The 15,697-nt window shown below is 36.5% G+C and overlaps 1 protein-coding gene across 1 annotated transcript in view; it reads left to right on the top strand.

Moving 5' to 3' along the window:
• LOC112049809 (dynein axonemal heavy chain 1-like) overlaps window positions 1-15,697 on the top strand; it is a 74,449-nt gene that overhangs the window by 18,927 nt on the left and 39,825 nt on the right. Inside the window, exons 19-37 of the mRNA XM_052887049.1 lie at window positions 574-672; window positions 1,330-1,473; window positions 2,308-2,488; window positions 3,169-3,329; window positions 3,979-4,078; window positions 4,714-4,905; window positions 5,675-5,852; window positions 6,558-6,690; window positions 7,088-7,315; window positions 7,796-7,934; window positions 8,664-8,842; window positions 9,527-9,690; window positions 10,505-10,681; window positions 11,206-11,427; window positions 12,450-12,522; window positions 12,929-13,046; window positions 13,538-13,716; window positions 14,493-14,655; window positions 15,404-15,514. Of these exons, the coding sequence (XP_052743009.1) occupies window positions 574-672; window positions 1,330-1,473; window positions 2,308-2,488; window positions 3,169-3,329; window positions 3,979-4,078; window positions 4,714-4,905; window positions 5,675-5,852; window positions 6,558-6,690; window positions 7,088-7,315; window positions 7,796-7,934; window positions 8,664-8,842; window positions 9,527-9,690; window positions 10,505-10,681; window positions 11,206-11,427; window positions 12,450-12,522; window positions 12,929-13,046; window positions 13,538-13,716; window positions 14,493-14,655; window positions 15,404-15,514 (2,941 nt within the window). The remainder of the gene's footprint in view (window positions 1-573; window positions 673-1,329; window positions 1,474-2,307; window positions 2,489-3,168; window positions 3,330-3,978; window positions 4,079-4,713; window positions 4,906-5,674; window positions 5,853-6,557; window positions 6,691-7,087; window positions 7,316-7,795; window positions 7,935-8,663; window positions 8,843-9,526; window positions 9,691-10,504; window positions 10,682-11,205; window positions 11,428-12,449; window positions 12,523-12,928; window positions 13,047-13,537; window positions 13,717-14,492; window positions 14,656-15,403; window positions 15,515-15,697) is intronic.

The raw sequence follows: 15,697 nt of genomic DNA, 5'->3' as shown, positions 1-15,697 counted from the left end.
TTGGCGGTACGTCTTTACCGGTAGGGTGGTAGCTAGCGACGGCTCAAGCCTCCCACCAGCTCTTCCTACTTCCAACACCACGGTCTTCAGCAGTATGCATCCGTCTTACCCTCGTGATATCATTGATCCCTACCAGGTGAATTTACAAGGTGTTGGAATGCCAAAACCTGAAACAACAACAAATGAAAAAAGTCCATACTCTAAGTTTATTTATTTATTTCATATTCAAGCATTTTAATTAAAAAGCAAATTAAAGATAAATTTACCTACCAGTGGCGAAGGATGGAATTTTGGGGAAATTAAGCGTGGGACATAAGGACGTCCCAAAGAAAAGGAAATTCATACCGCTTGATTCAAACTCCGGTTTATCTTACATCCATTATACAATATATTCATTATTAATAAATATTTGTGTATGGATTTTTAAAAGATCTAATGCAATCGGCCTGTTTGGACTCTTCGCCGCTTTTACCTACTGACAATTATTTTCTTGAATTTTATTTTATTCTAAATATATAATGTATCAGTGAAAAAATAAATATCGTATTGATATTTACAACTATTTTATCTTAGGATTATGAAGTACTGGACGGTTTCTATTTTCCTCTGGAAAATGAAGATTTCAAAGCACTGTGGGAAGCTATAGGATGGCCCTTGAATATTACGAAACAGGTAAGTTTTTTTTTAATTTAACATTATTTCAAAGAAATCTATTTTTCAGTTTTTCTTATAAAAACAATATTTTCAAATCTTTTCAACTTTCGTTTATATTGTTTTGAAAGTTTTTTTTGACTTCGTTGTAGGCATAGATTTTAATCTCACATTATTGTGTTGAAATTTTATGGCAATTAGCAACTACGACCCTTCAGTCAACTGGCAACTTAACTGAGACTCACCATTTAGAGCCTCAATAGCTCAACGGTAAGAGCGGTTGGATTCATCACCGAGGGATGGTGGTTTGACCCCCGCTCCGTTGCTCTATTGTCGTACCCATTCCTAATACAGTATTTCCCAAAAAAATGGAGGGGAATGGGAATATTGTTCATATTTAAAAGATATGGCTAATAATCTTTAAAAAAATGTATATTAAGAATAAACACGCTTGTAGTACCAATTAACTCGACCATTATTTCTATTGCATTCGATTTAATATCCTGAAACGCTAATGATTTTAAAACTCGACTATTTGAGTTGGATTTCATCTCTATCTAACATGATACTACAGACAGAGAAAGCTATAGATGAATTCAAGACTCATACTGTTGAGTTATAAAAACGATTATAGAGTTAACGATGGTGTGTTTACTATTCGACCTTTCTTTTGTTTAGGTTGTGGTTACAACAGATTTCTTAGAAGAGGAACAAGAGAAGTTCTGGAAGCTTCACTTGCAAGACGAGCAGACACTGTACGATAAGATAGACATGTTCACAGCTCAGTGTATGGCGCTCACGTTGCAAAGCGATTTCGGAAGGGTATCGGTTTTATAATACTAGTACCTACCTTAATACTCGTCATTATCATTCATCATCATGATTACCAACCTTTATTTGACTCACTGATGAGCACGAGTCTCGAGATGAATATGTGTTGCTAATGATGATACAAAATGTATAAAATTGACAATAAATAATCTTTATCAAATCACTATTCTATAGATATTAGATTTAATTAATAAAAAGGAATGATAACTTACAGCAGAAACTGGTGATACTTATGATAGGCGTCAACATATCCCCATCATTCGTATCGGACGCGTTCGTAAACAAAATAAAAAAGGGCTCAAGACTATTTATTTATTTATTACGTTTATTTACAATCACTACACTAACTAAAATAATAAAATGTAACTAAATTATAAATCACTGTAAGTGTAGTGATTACTTACAAATAAACACAGCATGAAATAAAGAAGAACAGTAAATAACTAACTTAAATATCACAAATGAAGAACATAAGCACTAGTATTAACTGAAAAAGAAGAAAAAATGAAAGAAAGAAAGAAAATGTAATAAGATGAGCACATTTTAGTCATAAGAGTACCAAGTAGAGATGATTTTTTTCCGAAAACTGTATAATGATTTAGAGCAAATGTTAACTTTAGAACTGATATTATTATAGGTCTTACTTAATCTAGGAATAGGAGAATTGGCACCAAGGACAGTTCTACGTAGCGCAGGATGTAAAGGATTGATAGGTTTTCGTGGATAATTAAAGGGAATCTATTATTATTAATCCATAACAGAAAGCTGCTGTCGCGTATTATGTAAGTACATTAACTGGATTTGATGATGGTTTTAATTATTCAGGTACATGAAATAGCCAACGACATCAAGAAAGCCTGGAAAGGCATGAAAGATTCCCAAGACTGGGGCCGTATACTCAACCAGAGGCAGAAACTGTTTGGTCAACCGGTAGTGCCATTTGCAGATCTTAACAGATTGGTTAAAGAGTTTGAGCCATACAGAAATTTGTGGGTTACAGCGTCAGGTATGTGATATCATCATCATCATCATCGTCATCATCAATCGTCGTCGTCGTCGTCGTCGTCGTCGTCGTTGTCGTCGTCGTCGTCATCATCAATAAAGTAACTTCCAGGCACCACATTTTTTGTAATACCTGTCAGTGATGTGATTTTTGAAATATTCAATCACTTCATGAATTTAAAATAAAGATCACTGAAAAACAAGACTTAACACTCTTATCGTAAACGCTGCCAGAGCCAGGAATAACCGGGCTGCCGGGGACTTAGAGCTGTGTTCTATTTTTGCCGTCCATACATCATTTCCTTTATCCTTATCCCACTTAAGTGTGGTCGGAAAAATATGTCAATATCATCCATTCGTCTCTATTACTCGTCAACTCATCATCCACTCCTTTTACACATACATGTCCTCTTTCCAACATTCTTTGGCCTTCCTCTCCTCTTATGTCCTTCCACTTCCACATTCAACATTTTCCTAGTAATATGACTTTCCTCCCTACGCATTACATGTCCATACCAAGCTAACCTTCTACTCCTCAATTTTTCTGTCACTTGCGCCACCTTCAGACTTCCTCTTATATACTCATTCCTTATTGTATCTCTTCTTTGCCGTCCGTACAAGACACATAAAAAAGTTCTATATACCGTAGAAATAAAAACCTACTATTTTTTTTTTGCAATACAGACTTCCTCAAATCCAAAGAGGTGTGGTTTGACAACCCGCTAATGTACGTAGACGCTGACACCATAGAGCCTTCCGTCAATGAGTATTACAAGACCATCATCAAGTGTATACGAACTTTTGCTGATTTGCCGAAAGTGCAACATGTTGCGCTTAACATTCGGGTAAATATTATTTTATAATCACTATACTTCGCAGAATCTTGGAAATCAAGAGCCCTTTTTGCTAGAATGTGCGCAAAATATAATAAACAACCTCTTTTTTAAATCGGTTTAGTAGTTTTGGAGCATATTTAATGTAAAGAAACAATATATTTTTTCTTTATAATATCAGTATAAAATGATATAGTTTAATTGCTAAAAGTAAACGAAGATAGGAGATTATCTTTTTATTAATTTTTGCAAGGTATTTTTTACAGTAGCAAGCTGTGTGCTATACATAGACTTTCTTATTTTTCATTGACAACCCATATCCAGCTCACTGTTGACCACGAGTCTCCTCTCAGTATGAGAGAGGTTAGGCTAATAGTTAATCTAATATATAAAATTCTCGTGTCACAGTTTTTGTTGCCATACTCCTCCGAAACGGCTTGAACGATTTTGATGAAATTTTTTGTGCTTATCCGGTATCTATGAGAATGGGTCAACATCTATTTTTTATCCCTAATTGTTATTGTTAAATTTTTACGCGGACGAAGTCGCGGGCGTCCGCTAGTATATAATAATAATAGGCTAACGGATTGGCAAACGAAGAGAATTACGAAAATTCTCAGGTTTCCTCACGATGTTTTTCTTATACAGCAATGATTTTTAGGATGATATGGATGAATTCAGACCATTGATACCAGTAATACAAGCTGTAAGAAATCCAGGAATGAAAGAACGACATTGGAATGAATTTATGGAAAAAGCTGGTAAGCTAATGTCAATTAGAAAATTATTCTGGGACCTTGAGACTACTGTCTGTGTGATGGAGCTATAGTTAAATTATAATTTGAAAAGTAGTAAGAGTACTTACAAAAAGAATAAATTCGTCAGTTATCGATTAGAATCCAGCTATTGGAAGAGGTTAATTGTAGGCAGCAATATTGTAAAAGTACAAACTTACACTGACTATTGCAGTTATACACCTTTTGGTTTTACGTTGTCGGGTAAAAGCCTCAGACCAATTATAAAAGGACCTGTATGGCACTCATAGTCGCGATCAAAATTGTCTGTCATTTTCTGAAGAAAACGAGCTTAGATTTGGTATATGTCTTATACTAAACTAGAAGTTTTTGCCCGTTTTTTAAACAATTCAATTACACAAAAAGGTATTTTTACGGAGCTCTTTAACCGACGAACACGATTACAACTATTTAATATCGATTCTATAGAGACAGTTTTTATAATCGCATTAGATCGTTGATCATATACTTTGACAGAAAAGTAACGTCTAGCGAGGCAGGTCCTATACAATAATTGGTCTGAGAGTAAAAGCAAATCAAAAATATCAAGTATAATATAGCAACGCTTTCGTATTAGTAACTTTAATAAAATGTTTCAATAGGAATAACTGTAACGATGAACGATAAACAGACGTTTTCGATGTGCCTGAAGCAAGGGGTCGACCAGCACGCCGAACTTATTGCCGAGATCGGAGAGCTGGCGAGCAAAGAGTACGTCATTGAACAGTCTTTGGACAAGATGCTCAACGATTGGGCGGCTAGAATCATGGAAGTGACTCCATATAAGAATACTGGTTGGTATCCTCTGCAGGAAAACTATGTAATAAAGCGAAAAAGGCTAACTAATGTAGGAAACTTTGCGCTTCGAATGAAATGGAATGCATTCGAAATAGTAAGAACGATTGATATGGTAACGAGATGATGGAAGAACTAACTTATGGAACTGTGTAGAAGTAACTGATTTCTTTTTTAATTTCGAATTTAAAAACGAAATTAAAAAAGAAATCAGTTTCTAACGTCGAAACAGAACATTGGTATATTTGTGTACAAATATGGGTATTTTGATAAATTTGATATTTAGTAGCTGGGAAACGTTGCTCAGCCTCAGGTATACATTTCTTTCAAAATTACTAAAATTGCGATTAAAAAATATAGGATCCTTCCACTACTCTTACTCTTGGAATTTATCCCTAAGGTAAAAAACATTTTTAGATCTATGATTTGAATGTTTTATTTTTCTATATTGGTTACACCAATATAGAAAAATAAAACATTCAAATCAGTCGAGCCATTTAGAAAGAAGGCACACGAGATTTTTATAAATTAGAAGACACCTAACTTAGTAGGTTTAGTAACAGGTCAACAGCCTAGACTATCAATAGATGTCTATAAATATAGGCCTCGGATAAAGAGGGGATTAGTCGCACTTGGGTGCTACAGTAGTACGTACCACGATAGTTCTAAGTAGATATAGTGTTCAACCGAGTGGAAGTGATTAGCCGAGTGATCAACTGATCACCAGAGTGTGCGCAAATATTACAGTAGGCTAATTTTACTTTCCAGGAACTTTCATAATGAAGATACCTGATGACACACTTCAGCTGTTAGACGAACATTTCCTCACCACCCAACAACTTGGCTTTAGTCCGTTTAAAGCGGCCTTCGAGCTTCGCATTCAGGAGTGGGATGATAAGATACGTCTCACCCAAAAAGTTGTGGAAGAATGGATGGAATGTCAGAAGTAAGTTTCACTTTTCTCGGATAACCTCCCAGAAAATCTCGGTAAGCTTAGTAACCAGTCAAAGTTTTCAAATTAAAGTCGAGATTAATATTTCACGAAGAGTTATGTACCTAACATATCGGTAAAAAAATCAGCGGAAACATTCATTGTCTGTTAAAAGATACGTTAATTGTATTGGAGCACCTTTAAATAATTTTATTCTGTTTTTTGACCGAATTCATAAAAAGAAGGAGGTTCTCAATTCGATGCGTATGTTTTTATTTTTTAATGTAACATCATAACATCATCATTTACTAACCAATTTTGATTAAAAGAGTATTATGTTACTGGTATCTTTTCATTTTCATGAAAAAATCGGTTCAGTAATTTTGTGTTACAATCAAATTTACTGAAATACGTCTTTGAAGTCGGTCTCATTTTTATGTTAAAAAGATTATTAGTATTATAGGAATACATAGCTTGGCAACTTCGTTCGTAACACAACGCGCGGGTCGGGAGGCGGGTAGCGATGAATGAAAAACTCACGACTGATGCACGTCACTTCCCCGCACGCACAATTTCACACCCGCGCTGTATTTCCGCCCGTTGCCTACCAGGGTAAAAAGCAGAATAGCTACTTGGGTAAAAAAAACTATTAGTAGTTACCCTCTGTAACTACCTTAAAAAAGGAGTACTTTGAAGCTTAACAAGTGTGTATTTTGTCAGGGAATGGATGTATTTGGAGCCCATCTTCATGTCCGAGGATATATCACGACAACTGCCAATGGAGGCTAAAAAGTATGGGACCATGGAAAGGATCTGGCGAAGGATCATGTCTGCTGCCCAAGCATGTCCAAAGGTAAAATAAAAAATAAAAATGATAAAAAGAGAAAATGAAAGGATTTTTACTATTAAAGATACTATCAATTAGTGACAAATTGAGATGGTTAAAATCCTTCTATTGCTATTTTTGATAAAGAAAATTATACCCAAAGGCCTTGAAATATAGTCCAATATTGAATAAAATCCCAAATTCAGAGCAAATTCAACCTTAAGGATTGAGTTTAACGTTGAATTTGAAAATGCGACTACTTGAATTGAGTGCCAAGAAGTTGTGTTTGGCATTCATTGAGTGGGGACGTTTTTGATCGCTGGTTGTGCATCCACTTTTTAATAGGAGATCGATGGTTCCAATAAAGCACCATTTGTGGTATATCCTAGAAAATTAATTAAATATCGTTGTCGTTTTCCTTCAGATAATGGTCATATGTCCAGATAGCAGACTCCTTGACAGTATAGTGGAAGCTCGACATCTCTTGGCGGTGGTGTCGCGTGGTCTGAACGAATACATGGAACTGAAGCGACTCCGGTTCCCTCGATTCTTCTTCCTCAGTGATGATGAGCTGTTGGAGATATTGTCACAATCGCGCAATCCTAGAGCGGTGCAACCTCATCTTAGGAAATGCTTTGAGAATATTGCTAAGGTATTTATTTAAATAGAAGTGTTATAACCATTATTATCAGCCTATTTTCAAGAATTTACACACATCGATCGTAGATCGCTAGATAGGCCTCAACGCGTCGCAAAATTGTCATTGGTTTCGCACACTGAGTACGTCATCACTCGTAACACATTTCTCTTTATTCATATTGTGGATTGTGTTACACTTCCAAAATGATCACTAAAATAAGAAAAAACAGTAAATATTTTATTAAGTCCACGTCCACAGCATGCACTTGTTACGTACTAAGATAACATGTACGTGCACGTCTTTGGGTAATGACATAAAATTTAGCGTTCTTTAATATGGAGGGGCCCATCTAACTATTTAATATCGATGTTTATACATACATGCAGATTTATTAACTGACTGAACTCGAGGCGTATGTTTTTTTAATGTTTGTCACCTCGTAACTTCGTTTTTTACGAGTATTAACCAATTTTTAAATATTATAATTTGCAGGTCACTTTTGGACCGGACTTGAAGATAAGTCAAATGCATTCCAGCGAGGGTGAGATTGTAGACCTAAAATACAAGTTTTACCCGTCATCGAACGTGGAGCAATGGCTTTTGCTGCTAGAAGACACTATGAGACACACCAGTAAGTAAGATAAATTTTATGCCGGCTCTACATTAGTGCCGTGAATTCACGCGCAAATTCTCGCCATAAATTCACGGCACAAGTCCATGCCCATGGATGCAAAATCTTTTGAAACCTGCCGCGAAATGGACGTAGAATCTGCCGCAGCAATAACTTTGTTTACTGTGTCACTATACCACTATTTAGATGACGTGGACGTGAATGTAGATGTGTATGCTTCAACACCGCGCGAATGAGGTGCGAAGCCACGTTACGGAACGAAATACCGACTCTGATCGGGCGTGAACGTGCGTGAACCCCGCGAAAACCGTCCACATTCACGTTCGCGTCTGTGCCATCAAGCTTCACGGCACTAATGTGGAGCCGGCATTATATTAGCTTCACTTGTAACATATGAGAAAATCTTGGAATCTTAATTTGTTCCACTTCCCGGTCTTTGATTAGGATGAAATTTTGCACACGCTCTGAATTGTGATGACAATATTTATGACTAGTTAAGAAACGTCATTACAAATCTAATATGGCGGCCTCCTCAAGATGGCGGATTGCCTTTTGAAATCCACCCCATGATATGGATATCAAATGAAAGGGTTTGCTGTCAGAAATACGAAAAAAACACGTGACTTAAATCCAATATGGCGGACAGGCTTTTTGAAATGCACCCCCATGATATGGGTATCAAATTACAATTTAAAAAAAGGAGAAATAAATGAGATACTTTTCGTCTAGTTCGTCTCACCCTAGTGGCAGCAATGGACGAGATCTATACAATGCGGCGAGCTGAGTGGGTGCTCCGCTGGCCCGGCCAGGTCGTGATAGCCGGCTCGCAGACAGCCTGGACTGCGGGAGTGGAACAAGCTATAGCCGACTATCAGATGGATGTGTTCTTTGAAGAGAATTTGCAACAGGTTAATATATGTCTATACCAATATTAATTTTATACTATATATAGGTTACGTTCCTTCAAAATCACCGCAAATGTGATCCGAATTTTGGCTACTGAGCGCACACATGCACAATTTTGTCTTTAATTCCATTATATATTTACTAGCTGACGCCCGCGACTTCGTCCGCGTGGAATTTAGTTTTTCGCAAATCCCTCGGGAATCATGGATTATTTCGGGATAAAAAGTAGCCCATGTGTTAATCCATGCTATAATATATCTCAATACCAAACTTTAGCTAATTCGGTTAAGTAGTCGAGGCGTGAAAGAGTAACAAACATTCATATAATTAAAATCATCAGTTTTCGCAAATCTCGGGAAACCGTGGATTTTTCGGACTAAAACGTAGCCTATGTGTCAATCCAGATTAAAATCTATATTCATTCCAAATTTTAGCCAAATCACTTTAGTAGTAGCGGCGTTCAAGAGTAACAAACATCCAAACATACATCCAAACATCCATACAAACTTTCGCGTTTATAATATTAGTAGGATGTATTTAAAGTTTTTACACATCCTGAACACACAACTCGATTTTATAGGGATATATAGGTATTATTTGTTTAAATAACGTTCGTTATTTAATAGGGACTAAATCAAATTAACACACATTTATCCGCCTCAATTTTGATTTCTTCTAACCATCAGTTGGACAGTCTACGAGCTTTGGTGAAAGGAGAGCTAACTTACTTCCAACGTGAGGTGCTGTGTGCTCTGATCGTGATCGAAGTGCATGCCAGAGACGTAACGAGGACGCTGGTTGATGAAAATGTCAAGAACGTGTCAGACTTTCAGTGGATCTGTCAATTGAGGTTGATTATTAAATTTTAAAGTAATGTAAGAGCTTCTGGAGAGCTTTAACGACGTTTTGTATAACTCGCAAGTGCGAGTTTCGGATTCGTCTCTATCTTTCTCTTTCTATAGTATCGTGGTAGAGATAGAGGAGAATATATTATAACTGGTATAACTCGCTGTGTGTTTCGAACACACATTTGCGTGTTATACAAAGCATCTTTACAGAATAGTCCTGCTGGTTGATTCAAGACTTTAAAATTATATAAATGTTATTTAATTAAACGTATTGTCATTAAAAGACCAGTTTATCTTACCTATTCGTTAGTTTTGAGTTACTAAATTATCAGTATTCGAAATTTCATTACACTTACCTCTTATCCTTTAATTTCTTTGTTAACAGTTAATGTTTTATTGTGAGCAATAATTATTGCTCAGATAAATATACTGTAGATACTATAGATAGAGAAACAGTCACTATATAGAGATCGTTTAATCCCTCGCCTAAGCATCTGGCGACAATGATCTAGTTGACTTCTGGTTCAAGACTTTAAAATTTTATGAATGGTATTGATTTAAACGCATTATCATTAAAATACCAGTTTATCCACCCACATTATTACTCAAAACTAACTAGTTTTGAGTAAATAAGCTATCAGTATTCGAAATTTCATTACACTTGCTTCTTTACCTTTAAGTTCTTTGTCAACAGTAAATGTTTTATTATGAGCAATAATTGTTGCTCATAAACATATACTATAGATAGAGAAACAGTCTCTTTAACGATCTCTCGCCTAAGCAGTAGATACTATCCAATTGTTATCATACTTTTAGATATTATCAAATAGTAAAGGACATGATACCCCTGGAACCGGACGAGGTGCCCGAGATATACCAGGACGAGAATCGACTGGACACGTCCATGTATTACCGACGGTTCAGTCAAAATTACTGCAATGTCCGCGCCCTGAACTCTGTATTTGTTTACCAGTGCGAATATTTGGGAAACAGGTATAATTGTTTGATTAAATTACTATTATTTGTTAAAAGAATTAAGTTTTTATAGAGTTCCTGTTTGATATTTTAGAAGACATTTTTTCGTAAACGTAAAGACATTGAATGAAAAATTAGGCTAATTTTTCAATGTCTTTACGTTTTTGTAAAAAGAATATAAAGGTCTTCATACATTTTTACGTTTTCTATTCTTCCCTATAAATCAGTGTATTTTGTTTGATAATTATATAAAAAGTGAATTGATAAAATATTTGAACTTAACAGGCAATCCCTGACAAAGTAATAATCCACAGAATACACAGGAGTACAAGACATATTTGCGATATAGGTACTATAAGTTACTTTAACGTTTAAACTTTTTATGCTTGTGATGGAGAGATCTCTGCTCCTTATTAACAAAAAAATCTATCGATTCTATCAATGATTATCAATTCTATATCAGTGATTACCAATTCTGACTGATAATATGGGTAAAGTAAGTTGTTTTTGATATCCAACTCAAAGTTTACTTGATTTTTCAGCGGTCGACTTGTAATTACACCATTGACTGACCGTTGTTACTTGACCCTCATGTGTGCAATGCACCTAAAGTTTGGCGGCGCACCGGCCGGTCCCGCTGGCACTGGCAAGACCGAGACAACGAAGGACTTGGCAAAGGCCCTGGCAGTGCAATGCGTTGTGTTCAACTGTTCAGACCAACTCGACTTTATGGCTATGGGAAAGTTCTTCAAAGGACTCGCGGCGTAAGTGACTTTAGCTTTACATAATACTTTTGGGAACCATAATATATGGTTCCATTGCTGTGCAAGTTAATTCTCCTTATTACAAGCGAATTATGCATACCCTAATTACTCTTTACTACTATACTAATAACGCCGTCATTATAGCACTAAAAACGGCGAACAACAAAAAAGCATACACTTTTTTAGAATTTAAACTATCGTGAGTGTTAATCATATTAATTGATTATGAAACACGGTTAAAACTCACGTGATATTACGTCGGAGTATGCCCGACTAGTTTAGAACCCATACGGGGCCCTTAGTCATGAGCTGGTTCTTGCATTCTTGTTTGGATTTGCATTCATGTTTGGATCGTGCCGCGATGCAAGAACCAGCTCATGACTAAGGGCCCCGTATGGGTTCGAAACTAGTCGGGCATACTCCGTGTTTCATAATCAATTAATAAGCATACACTTACTGTATGTCAGAGAAAGAAAATGAAAGTTTTCATACGCCCTACCTTTTATTAAAATGAGATAATTGAGTGACAGGTAATTATTGCCAGAAAGAGGCGCTAACCATGTATCTATATAATGTATCCGTTAAACATCCTGGATATAACCTGAAATCCAACATAACTATGATATTTTTTTTTGACAATATTCTCCGTCTTGATTTTATAATTTATTAATACGCACTCTTTTATTTGTTGCTAAGACGCATTTATACTGGTTTTATTCTACTTATACATTACTATGTTCAGCATTAGATATTTAAAATTTTAATCTGAAGTTCGTCTAACTGGAATATTTTTGAAATCCATTTTGCTTTCGCCACATGTATTTTTAATTTCAAGTGAGACAGGTTCTTGGAACAAGTCAACTTGGAGGATTATAACTTCCTTCAACGAAGTTAAACAAAAGGATTCTTATTTCGAAATACTGAATGAAGTTATGGGTCACTAAATTTATACGATTATTTGCATTTCGAAGGTCCGGAATAAATTAAGGTAACATTTACAATTTAGTTAAATTTTAATTCAGATCCGGAGCGTGGGCTTGCTTCGACGAGTTCAACAGAATTGATATTGAAGTGTTGTCAGTGGTGGCTCAACAGGTGAGGAATATTCAAGTGAAAAGTTTTGGGTATACAATCTATGCATATCCGACTCAAACTTGCAACAACGTAGGTTCTTTGATTTGTACTGCAATCTGTAAATATCATGTTACCTTATTTCAACGTACTGCTATCTAGGGTACAGCCCTCTTTTTTTCAGTAGAGGACATTTTACAGTAATCTGTAAGGGGTGGGTTAAGCCGTAAAACCTCTATATAAATATTATTTGGAATTTGGTATTTTGTCAATTGTTAAACGCGTGTGGATAAATAAAGTTTCGAGATAATTTTGGCAAAATTTCGCGTGTTTGTCTAGTGATCATCACTGTTAGACATAGATATATTTTTAGGCACCAACAACGGTCGTGTTTTGCTTCGATTATGATTAGTAGTAATTTTCTTTACAGGTTGTAACCATCCAGAAGGCGCAAATAGCTCGCCAAGAAAAGTTCATGTTTGAAGGCGTGGAACTGCCTTTGAAAGCATCTTGCTCCGTTTTTATCACCATGAACCCTGGTTATGCAGGTAAAATTGTGTTTACAAACTATGTTTCCATGTTTTCTGTGATTTTTTCTTTAAATTGTGAGAGAGGCGAAGATTTCAAATAAGCCTGACGCATCTATGGGGTACGTTTTATTCCTATAAACCCTATGATTGACTACTATCATAGGTATGTACAAATACGGTTCTTGCCTATGCTCGAAGCGCATTGATGCCAGTGACGGGTTCCTGGGGACGAAGAGTGTGATTTGTATAGTAGAGTTGCAGCCCCAGAAGTGGGAGAAAGCGAATATTGGGACAAGGACGATTAAAGAATTTGTAGGGAGTCAAGAGACGCGCAGAGCAAGTACCACTGATTCGGCCCGTATGACTGCGAAGTCGGGTGGTGGGTATTTGCCTATGGTAGAAGCATGGACTGACGAACTTTCAGTCCACATAAAATGAGGGATGAATAGCGCAGGGTCTGTTCTACATTTTTGTATCATCAAAAATTAGTATAAGAAACTGTTTTATAGGACGCACGGAATTGCCAGACAATTTGAAAGCTCTTTTCCGTCCGATCGCCATGATGGTGCCGGATTATGCTTTGATAGCAGAAATATCACTGTTCTCTTATGGATTCTTCGAAGCCAAGATTCTTGCTGGGAAGATAACAACTACTTTCAGACTAAGCTCGGAACAGCTTTCGTCTCAGGTGAATTGAGCTTTTATGTAAATTTTGACTTCTTAGTCTCTCTCATTCGGGAAAGCGCTAGTATTTCCGCCAAGCAGTATGGCTGTCTGAAGAGTTGCCAGTGTAAGAACCATGCACATGAGCGTCAACACTGATGCTTCAGATTAACGGACACATGGCAGCATTTTGTGGGACGTGTTCCTTGCATGCCTTGCGATGTTACTCCGTTTATCTATTTGCTTAATGGGCGTGCAAATATACGGTTCATTTGATTTTAATTGATTACCTTCGTTTATTGTCCACCGACTATGCGTTGCGGGCCTTTGAAGGTTTTGATTCAGCCCTTAAAAATTTTTTGGCCCATTTTATTACTTCCGTTTAGAAAAAAACGAAAACATTAACTTTTAAATTGTATCTCAACCACTTTGTCAAGGTCATGTCACATCCCAAGTATATAACTCTTTTGTATTTGGCACATCTTTGGTTAAGTATACAAGCATTGTGCTGCATGAACAACTAATTTTATTATTGAGGTATTTATACTGCCCCCTAGCCAAGTAGCACGTCAGTTCTCTTTCTAGGATCGCTAACGCTTCGAAAACTAGAAAAATGTATGGGAATGACAGATCTTGATCACGTGACCTGTCGATAGCAAATGTCAATCCCATACATCTTTCTAGTTTTCGAAGCGTTAGTTAGCGATCGTAGAAAGAGAATCGGCATGCCACTTGGCTAGGGGGCTGCTCTGATTTCCAGTTGGTTAATTGTTTATTTACGACTGCGTTTGCGTTTCTCAGGAACATTACGACTTCGGAATGCGTGCGGTTAAGACAGTTATCCTAGTGGCTGGTAATTTGATCCGTCAAATGCCAGACGGTGACGAGCGACAGATTGTCCTTCGTGCCTTGCGTGACGTTAACGTGCCGAAGTTTTTGGCAGACGACCTTGTTCTTTTTAACGGTATCATTGTTACCTTCGTTAGTAATTAATTTATTATCTGTTTTATTGTCGTGTGACTAAATAGAATCTTGTCAACGATACCTGCCATATTTTTTCATTATTCACCAGCTATTAACAACTGCTAGTTTAGTCTAATGGTTAGCCTATGTGGCCTTAGATACACGACATTTTCAGGGTTTCAGGGTCCTGGGTCGAATTGTCAAATATTGAACTCATCTTTCTATTAAGAGATTCTCAGCCCCAAGTTAGGGAATAGGTGTTACTACAGATCTATCTCATCTAGGGTTGACTGGTTGTTGAATACCATTTAATAAGTAAGGACGTAATTTAGAATTATATCTACCAATAAAAAGATATTCTGTGCTGGCCAACAAATATTGCTTAGGATACTTATGCATGCATATAGGTAATCCTTGTAAAGCAATTTGTTAATCATCACAATGTACATATTGTATATCCCAGTGAATATATTCTCTACCTTCGATTCAGAGGGTGTAAATTTGAATCCGGTCCGGAACATGCACTTCTAACTTTTCAGTTGTGTGCATTTTAGGAAATTAAATATCGCATGTCATATACGGGGAAAGAAAAAATATCGTAACGAAATCTGCATACCTGAGAATTACATAATTCTTTACATGTGTGAAGTCTGCCAATCTGCATTAGACCATCACGGTGGACTCGTACTCAACAGTGAGCCGCATATGGGTGACGATGATGATGATGATTTTAAATTTACTCTTTTCAGGTATAATATCAGATTTATTTCCACGTGTTGAGATCCCGGTGGTTGACTACGGCATCATGGAGCAGTCCATCAGGAATATGCTCGCCAAAAGAGGCTACGACGATTTGTACAGTAAGTCTATTTTCATAATAGTTCAAAATTTAACTAAAAAGTATGGTTCCAGAGATAAGCCCATTCAAATAAACAAATGAACATTACAAACAAACTCTTCAGCTTTATAATATTAATATTATCTAAATATATAAAAGCGTAAGGTCACGAAATCTCGAAAACCGCTTGACGTCGAAAGATCAA

Source organism: Bicyclus anynana, chromosome 18 (genome assembly GCF_947172395.1).
Source record: "Bicyclus anynana chromosome 18, ilBicAnyn1.1, whole genome shotgun sequence".
Lineage (NCBI taxonomy): Eukaryota > Metazoa > Arthropoda > Insecta > Lepidoptera > Nymphalidae > Bicyclus > Bicyclus anynana.
This window is presented reverse-complemented; position numbering and strand designations above follow the sequence as displayed.